Source organism: Leptonychotes weddellii, chromosome 7 (assembly GCF_054177405.1).
Source record: "Leptonychotes weddellii isolate Sample4059 chromosome 7, ASM5417740v2, whole genome shotgun sequence".
NCBI classification, from domain to species: Eukaryota; Metazoa; Chordata; class Mammalia; order Carnivora; family Phocidae; genus Leptonychotes; species Leptonychotes weddellii.
This window is the reverse complement of record NC_138375.1, coordinates 59021285-59030395: the sequence shown is the minus strand read 5'-3', so window position 1 is coordinate 59030395 and position 9111 is coordinate 59021285. Positions and strand designations below refer to the sequence as shown.

General features: G+C 46.7%; 1 protein-coding gene across 3 annotated transcripts in view; it reads left to right on the top strand.

The window, feature by feature from the left end:
• The first annotated feature begins 2600 nt into the window (after window positions 1-2600).
• The window catches only part of KIAA1191 (KIAA1191 ortholog), a 13164-nt gene continuing 6653 nt past the window's right edge, over window positions 2601-9111 (top strand). The window contains exons 1-4 of one of the 3 annotated variants that reach the window (XM_081826354.1): window positions 2601-2810; window positions 3878-3990; window positions 4250-4336; window positions 7188-7366. In XM_081826354.1, coding sequence (XP_081682480.1) covers window positions 4309-4336; window positions 7188-7366 — 207 coding nt within the window. In that variant the 5' untranslated portion in view covers window positions 2601-2810; window positions 3878-3990; window positions 4250-4308. The remainder of the gene's footprint in view (window positions 2811-3877; window positions 3991-4249; window positions 4337-7187; window positions 7367-9111) is intronic. The other 2 variants (XM_081826355.1, XM_081826357.1) reach the window with 2 other exon arrangements.

Genomic DNA, 9111 nt, shown 5'->3' with positions numbered 1-9111 from the left:
ATCCTCCCCAGTGTATCCCAAGCCCTGAGCATCATGCCAAGACACAAGAACACATTTTCTATTTAATTAACTTCCCCAAGACTAACTGTGTGACATTGGCCTGGTTCCTTCTATTCTCTGTACCTAGTTGTGCCACCTGTAATATCAGGCTGGAGAAGCTGGTCTCTAAGGACCATCGGACAGTTGACCCAACCTCCTTTAATAATCTCTTCAGTGAAATCTTTCCCCCTCACCACTAGAGGGAGATGTTACTTCTAGTTTTTTTCTCTGCGGGACTGTGCCTTAACTCTCTTGTCCCTGGGACATTAAAAGTGGAGGAGCTGAGGCCAAGGACAGCCTGCAGCCAAACTATCAGCAGGGCATTCAGCCCTGGGCTTGAATTTCAACTCTGCCTTTTCCTGGCTGAGGTATCTTTGCCAGGGTCCCCTTGAGAGTGTTAATTTTCTCTGCTGCTGAGTGGGCAATGAGAATGCCTCATCCATGATGCTATGTGGGGCAGGCTTCCAGATTGAGCTCCCAGTCTAGAAACCCCAGAAATGCAAATGCCCCACTTGCTCCCTTCTCAGTAAACAAGTTCCTGTCTGCTGATGTGTCATTGAGAATGTTGGCAAGTCTGTCTAAGGAGTGGGCCTTTCTGACGGCTTGGACTGGCCAGAGAGGGCAGATGTCCAGAGAAAGGCAGGCAGGCAGGCAGAATTCCGTCCTGCTGCCTGCCTCCTCCCCCACGAAGTAGGAATGTAGGATGCTTTGGGGCATCCAGGGTGGATGCAAGAGAGATCCTGGTCAATTCCAATTTTTGAGGCTCCAAATTTGTTAAAGTATGAAATGCCTAAGTTAAGTGCAAAAAGGCAATTCGGAGACAAAAGCACTTAGAATATTAGTTTCATAGTAAGTGTATGTTATAAACATACATTAAAAGGCAACCAGATTCGGTCACATACAGGGACCCTTGACTATTGTCTGCCCTCAACACTTAACCATACAGTCAGACCTCAAGGACCAACTTCCCAATGATGCTGCCACCCCTGGGGAAATAAAGTGGCTGTGCATAGAACTGGAAGCAGGCTTGACTATGAACCAAAACTAGAGTCAGAAAAAAGCACAAGGAAAAAAAGCTACAAGAAATCCACCCCAGAAGCTGCAAAAGATGGCCTGAGTTCAAACAGCTCAAAACGTACCCTTCTTGGGCCTTGTGGATTCAGTTTTGACTGAATTCTCGGCTATGCAACCAGACCCTTTCAAAAAGTGGTTTACTTGCAAAGAAGCCTTCTAAGGGACACCAGGCTTTAAAATAATTTGCTCCTCAGTAAAAAATACAACACCCATTTAAAGGGGAAAACACCATAAGATCGTGAAGGTTAAAAGTTTAGTCTGTTTTTTTGTGGGAAACAGCAATTTTCTTACATGATGATGATCAACATAATGCCATAGGTTCAGAAATTTGTACTATTAAAGTCAGGGATAAAGTTGTTTTAGTCAGAGAGTCAGGAAAGACTTCAGTTTCATTTGGTGATAAAAACAAGCTGATGCTTATCATTTATATAAGGGTGCAAAGTCCTGTTTCTCCCCCTTGACTGAAATGTGCCACGTAGCCTATCCTTTTGTGGAGGAGGGCAAGGTGTCAGCGAGGGAGTGGGAGGAACAGAGGCAGACGGACAAGCAGACTCTGTGCTCAGGGCAGAGCAGATATGAGGCTCCATCCCACAACCCTGAGATTAGGACCTGATCCAAATCCAGACTTGGCTGCTTAACCCACTGAGCCACGCAAGCGCCCCCAAAGTAACACTTTTAACACACACAAAAATCACACTGCAGTGTAATTGTGCTTTTCATAAGCTAATTCTAGAATACATAAAAGACATGAATTCATGGCGCGCTCAAGCACCGTGGGTTGGTAATGGCACACAAAGTTTAAAGTTGCAGGAGTGAAGCCTGTGGGGCCTGCCAGTAGGCCCAGCACATGTCACATGCAGAATCTAAATGTGAGATCAGTCCTCAGAGGCCCCCTGAGATGAGCCTTGATGGCAAGCTTTGGACGTGGGGTAGAAACGGGGATAGATTTCTTTTTTCATCTTCTTTTACTTCCTCAACTTTGCTGTTTTGTCATATTTGTAAACCCATTAGGGGAAAAAAAAAAGAAGTGTTCCTTCAGAATGTGACATTTGAGCTGGCACCTTTCCAAGTGTCACTTTCCTTAGTGTGAAAGGGAAATTATATTAGGACCGAGGGGAGAGCAGGTGCTCCTCGGTTGTGCTGTTAGTATGAACCCTGCCTAACCCAGCTGTTTCTGGAAGGGGGTGCCTGCTCACTTCACCTCTTATTAGTCAAGTGATTTCTCATCTCTCTGGGCCCCAACTTCCCCTCCGCGAAACGAGTTTGAGGGTGTCACTTTGCAGTGCTGTCTCCATCTTCCTCAGCCTGTCACAGACCAAGGCACAGGATGGTGGTAAAGGGGGGATTTTCCTCAGGGAGATGGCTGGTTCTACACTCGGGACTGTGGTCCCCCAACTCACCCTGCGGGTAAAGTCCTGGAGCCTTCCCGACCTCGGACTACAGCTCCCAGCATGCCCCGAGGGCCTCTCGGGCCAAGTCTCGCGTGCTGTGACGAGACCTCGGAAGGCTTTACGGGAAGGCTGCCGGCCGACCCGGCGGCCAGTGTTCCCTCGTTGGTACCTGGGACCTTCGGTGTCGCTACGGGCATAACGCCGCTCACATCATGGCTTGGGTCCCTACTGCGCCACAGCGTCTCGTGAGACGTGGGTCCTCAGAGCCTCTTTAGTGCTGGAGCTCGGGCGGGGGCGGAAGAACAGGTAACCAGACGGACCGGGCCTGGACCTCCTTGGGGCTGCGTCCTTCGCGCATCCGAAGGGGCGCGCCTCTGGCCCCTCCACCAAGGCGCTGACCCGGGGCCTCTCGGTCCCTCTCCCTTCTCCCCTCCCCAGGCGCAGAGCTCGGCCCGACCGCGCCTTGCCTCTCTTGCCCCACCATCTGGAGTCTCCCAGTGGGACTTCTCTCTGATGGTCCCTCTGCATCCCCCGCACCGGGCCTCGCCTCGGCTTCCTCAGAATGCCTAGGCCGTGACCCTCGTTCCTCGCCCTCACCCCCATGCCTCCGCCTTGCCCGGCCCTCGGAGGACCTTCGGCTTGTGCCCGGCCCCGGCCTTAATCTCCTTTTTCTTAGTCTCGCGGGGCGGGAGGGGTTGGGTCAGACCTGGCCTTTCAAATCCTGGTGGCTTTGTTCCGTATCCTGTGAAGGAGCTGCGTGAGCTCTGCGGGGGGAGTGGGAACAGGGAAAGGGAAGGGGAAGTGGAAAGGATGTATGTGGGTCTGAATGCTTCCTGGACCTGGAGGATGGCTGAACTTTGGTTTCTTCGATGCTCTTTAATGAAGAACTAACTAGTTTGTCCCTTGAACTTAATCAGGTAGAGGGGCAGTGTAGCAAGTTGAAAAGCAAGTAACTTGGCCTTTTCAGGGTTTTGTTTTAATTCCCCTGAAAATGGGGGTGGAACTACCTGCCTTGCAGATCCGGCCACTTGTCTGTGACCTTGGACAACTCACATAAACACATCTCCTGATTTTTAGTTTCCTTCTTTTAAAATTTTAGGGGATAAATAATGTGTGCTTTGCAGAGTTGCTGCAGGGTTAAAATGCAAGATAAGTGTTGTATAAAACCCTTAGGAGTATTAGTGTTAGCAACAAAGAATGAGTTTACCCATTATGGTATATAGCCCGTTGCTGTTGGTTAAGTAAGTCCTAACTTACTTAAAAATGATGTGTATAATCACTCTTGCAAGGTTGTGGAGAATACATGAAGGTACAGGAAGGTGTTTGGCAGACTCTGAAGGGCTATACCAATGCTGGTTGTTTGTTATTCTTAGAACCTCTGAAATGGATGGACTCTTCCCAAGCAGATTTGCTCATTTGCAGCAGCTGGACAATGTTCCTCATTAATACCTGTCTGTCAGCATAATCGTCACATCATCTCACTCGGGTAAGGTGACCTTTTCACCACATATAGTGTCTTTGTCACATCACAGGTGTTAAGATCAGCCACAGGTGAGACCTTTGACTTTCTCCTTTAAAAAAATTTTTTTAAATTTCCTTTGGCATGTTTGTCACCCATTGGCTCTTTTATGTGTGCTTCAACCTTGTAAACAAGCCATAAAACTCTGTGTGCCTGTCAGAAGAACAGCACTGGAGCTATTCTTTGGTGTTCACTGTAAGAAAATGCCCTTTGTTATTTTTATTAGGTGGCAGGGACTCAGCTCCGAATTCTATATAGAAAAAGCATCTGGATCCCAGTCTTTCAATGGCTTCGAGACAACCAGAAGTGCCTGGTAAACTTAATTCTTTTTGATAAAGTCTTGCTTTGCCCTTAATGTTTTAAGCTAAATAGAAACCACTTTTCTTCTCAACCATATATTAATGGTTACTTTCTGCCACCAGGCAAGTATTTAAACTTAATAGATTGGCATCATTTAAATATTACCTTATTAACCACCCAGCCAGGGTATGAACCCAAACCCTAAATTGAAAGAGAACAGTCATTTCATACTTAAAGGTATGCCAAATTTGTCACTTTCCTACAGATATCAAATAAGAATTCAGAATAAGTTGTTTGGTTCTTGTAATATGTACCAAACGATTGTACTTATTCCCCTTTTTGGAGGGGATTGGGGGTGGGCAGAATGGAGGTCTGGGCAAAAAGGCACCGGCCTGATTTAAAGGTAGATTAAACTTGGGCGGTTAGGAAAATGCTCACAGCAACATTTAATGAATCCTGGGCCTGTGTAGGGCAATACTTTCTGGGTTACTAAAGTCATTGATCCCTCCCAGGACTGTTTTAGTGGGAAGGGCCAGTGATTTTTAATCAAATCTGAATCACTCAGATTTTGATTCTCAGTCAGATAGTGCCTGTCTCTCAAGGTTGCTGTGAAGATTAAGAATAACATATGTGAAAATGTGAGTTAAAAGTTAGTGATGAATATATATTTACTGCACAGACAATTTTTTGGTCTCTCTCTGTAGGAGTATATTTCCTACTGAATTTTAGCTGACTTTATTATTTTTAGGAGGGCTATTGGGATGGCTGCTGGGAGGAGTCTTTAAGATTTTTTTTTTTTTTTAAAGATTTTATTTATTCATTTGAGACACAGAGATACAGAGAGAGAGAGCATGAGCAGGGAGAGAGGCAGAGGGAGAAGGAGAAGCAGGCTCCCTGCTGAGCCAGGAGCCTGATGTGGGGCTCGATCCCAGGACCCTGGAATCATGACCTGAGCCGAAGGCAGATGCTTAACCATCTGAGCCACCCAGGCGCCCCTAAGATGTTTTGAAATTGCTCCAAATTAAGTGGATTAATAGAGGAGTTTCCCCCATGTCTCCTGATGTGTATCCATCTCTGGTCTCTAACATCATCAGTTTGTGTTTTAGTTTGTCTTCCACTGTTGCTGTGATTACCATAAACTCCCTGTAACCATCTGGGCCATAGGGTTGCGCCCATAAGGTTAAAGCTTTGTAGCGTGGGGAGCATGGAGTGTTGCGTGTAAAGTGTGAACACTGGCTTGGATCTGTTATGCAGTCCCCACCTTGCTAGCTGGGTGTCACTTAAGACCAATGCCTCAGTTTCCTGAGCTAGAAAATGGGAAGAATATCTGCCTAATGAGGGTCAGGTAAGATGAGGGATGTAGCTGCCCAGCAAGGAAGGGTATTTGGTAATCATTATTTGCTTATATGTTTGTTTTAATTGAGAGAATACACATATCATAAAATTCCCATTTAAAGTGAACCATTTAGTGGTGTTTAGTATATTCACACGGTTGTATAGCCATCACCACCATCTAATTCCAGAACATTGCATCACCCCAAAAGGAAAGCCTTGTACCCATTAGCAGTGACTCCTCCTCTGTCCCATCCCAGTCTCTGGCAACCACCAATTCTTTATTTCTGTGGATTTGTTAGTAATTATTAATAGTAATAAAAATGATAGCTGCTTGTTCTCCTTTCTGTTTAAATGAAGTGTCTTTGCTGGTTTGGGATTTATTGCCATTGAAGTTGATGTCTTAGAGAGTTACGATATAATTTTAAGCAGGAAAACATCCTGATGAAGGCAGGATCTGGGCATCAGTTCTGCTGTGAAAGGATTAGCAGACAAACAAAATGAACTTTGCTCCCTGGTCTGGCACAACTGAGAGTGCCCTTGAAATAGGGTGCCTGCGTCACAGTGGGCCATTCCACCAGTCCATTCCAGTGAACAGGAATGGCAGGATCGACTGGCAGTGTTCTATGAGTGGTTGTCAGCAATTTCTGTGATGGAAATTGGCTCTGCTGTTTAAGTCATACAGAGTGCTCGAAACTAGAGGTGACACTGGATAGCAAATTGTTTTAAATATTTCTTGTAATAGCACTGTTGGTTTTCTTTTGGTAAAGTTAGGTAGGAAGGCAGAAGATTTGCAGTTGAGCCCCAGCTGGCTACTTTCTTTCTTTCTTTTTTTTTTTTTTAAGATTTTTTAAAAATTTATTTACTTAACAGAGATAGAGAGAGAGCATAAGTAGGCAGAGCTGCAGACAGAGGGAGAGGGAGAAGCAGGCTCTCCGTCGAGCAGGGAGCCCGATGCGGGGCTCGATCCCAGGACCCTGGGAGCATGACCCGAGCCGAAGGCAGTCGTTTAACCGACTGAGCCACCCAGGTGCCCCTCCAGCTGGCTACTTTCTGTATGAGCTTTGGCAAATCACTTTACCTCTAGGCCTTAGTTTCCTTATCTATAAAATGGGAGCAAGAACTTCATATCTTCAGTCCTGCATGAGTTGAGAGCCGTGGCATTGCTGTGGGGTAGCTTCTGTGGCATAAAGAACATAGCTTTGAAATCATATAGGTTTGGATTTGGATTCTAAGCTGTACTTTGAAGTTGTATGAGCTTGCTCAAGTAAATTTAAATTGAACTTTGTTTTTTCTACTCCATAAAAGTGGATTAGGGCTTCTGAATGGGTAAAATGGAGAATTCAAAGTGTCAGGTGTAAAGAAAGGACTTAGTACTATTACTTTTCCTTGAGTGGATTAGCTATTCCAGAACGAGCTGTTGCTCTGTCCCAGAATAAGAGTGTTTGAGAGCTTTCCTGTCTAGAGATGAATTTAAAGATACTAGCATGTTCCACTGCTGAACCCATCCTGACAGGTATCTCTGTTCTTAGCTCTTGAGCCTAGTGGGCCTCTAGGCAAGATGTCCCTGCCCATCGGGATGTACCGCCGGGCATTCAGCTATGATGATGCCCTCGAGGACCCTACACCCATGACTCCTCCTCCATCGGACATGGGCAGCATCCCCTGGAAGCCAGTGATTCCAGAGCGCAAGTATCAGCACCTCGCCAAGGTATCTGACTCCATTGACTGCTTCTGGCAAGCCCAACCTCTTCGTTTTCCTTCCTCTGCTCCAGAAGCCTTCAGTGGCTCCTGGCCCCGTAGAATTGGGCAGTCACCAATCCTTGTATGTTTTCAGTGCCTCAGCTGGAGTTGGTGGACCTTTTTTTCCTTGTGAATTCAAACTAGAATGGCTATGTCTTTTTTTTTTTTTTAAGATTTTACTTATTTATGTGAGAGAGAGAGAGAGAATGAGAGAGAGAGCATGAGAGCAGGGATGCTCAGAGGGAGAAGCAGACTCTCTGCTGAGCAGGGAGCCCGATGTGGGACTCGATCCTGGGACTCCAGGATCATGACCTGAGCTGAAGGCAGTTGCTTAACCAACTGAGCCACCCAGTGCCCTCTTTTTTTTTTTTTTTAAATTTTATTTATTTGACAGAGAGATAAGAGAGAGAGAGCACAAGTAGGCAGAGCAGAGGGAGAGGGAGAAGCAGGCTCTCCGCTGAGCAGGGAACCTGATGCGAGGCTCGACCCCAGGACCCTGGGATCATGACCTGAGCTGAAGGCAGCTACTTAACCGACTGAGCCACCCAGGCGCCCCAGAGAATGGCTATGTCTTCTACCTGAGACTCTTCTGTGTCATCCCCCTGCCCCGTGATCCAACCATGCGAATTATTTAAGATTTCATGCACTTACTGAGGATCTTACGCCTCTAAGTCTTTGTGTCACACTGCTCTTTGCCTGGAATGTTTATAGTCCGCATCCTGTTCTCTCACCCTTCTTCCCACTCCAGCTGCCTGATAAATGGTATCCTTTTAAGTCTTAGCTCAGACATCTCTTCTGTGAGGATTTTCCTCCATCCTCTCCATAAGACTACTACCTTTCCCTTTGAGCTCTCCCCTGTATCACGGACCCCTGTCATAATCCCTGTGTTATTTTATCACTTCCCATTAGCTTTTTGAGGTCAGGGGCCATGGCCAATTTTGTACTCCCATCTGCAGTATCTAGCAGAGGACCTGGCATAAAGTAGATCCCCCCAAAAAATGTTCATTGGGTGATTGGGGGAAAAATTGGCTCTTTTTTGAACACATGTGCTTTTCCTCATGCTGTTCTTCCTGCCTCAGATGCCTCTTCCCACTGCCATCCTCTGTAAAAGCTTCTCTTTCGGGCGCCTCTTTCCTAAGGCCCACCTGACAGACAGACACAGACAAGCGCACACACACACACACACACAGACACCCTAGTTGCACCTTGATCTGCTCTCCAGCCCTTTTGTGCAGTTTGGCTTCATAGGTTCTCACATGCTTGGAGCAGACATGCTTCCTGACTGCAGGGGCTGTGTCTCCCTCGCCTCTGACTCTCCAGCTGCCGAGCATGCCCAAATAAACTAGGCCTGCCAAATTCGGGTGAGGCCATTTAACCTGCAGCTAGTTTCACTGAACTTGAGCCCTGTGACAGCCCAGGGTGGGGCAGGAAGTGCACTGCAAGCAGCTGCTGAAGCAGACCTGGGTGTGAATCCCCTAAGGGACTATGTACCAGCAATGACCTTGGGGACACAGCTTCACTCCTGAGTCCCAGTGTCTCCCATCTGAGAGATGAGAATATTTTATATCATGGAGGTGTTGTGGGGATTACATAGAAGAGCATTAAAAGACTTGACACATTGGGTGTGTAGCTGATAGTGTGACTCCTGGCACCTTGCTTAACTTTCACTTGGTAGAACTATATTTATTCCTTCCTTTCCAGTGAGGGCCCCCC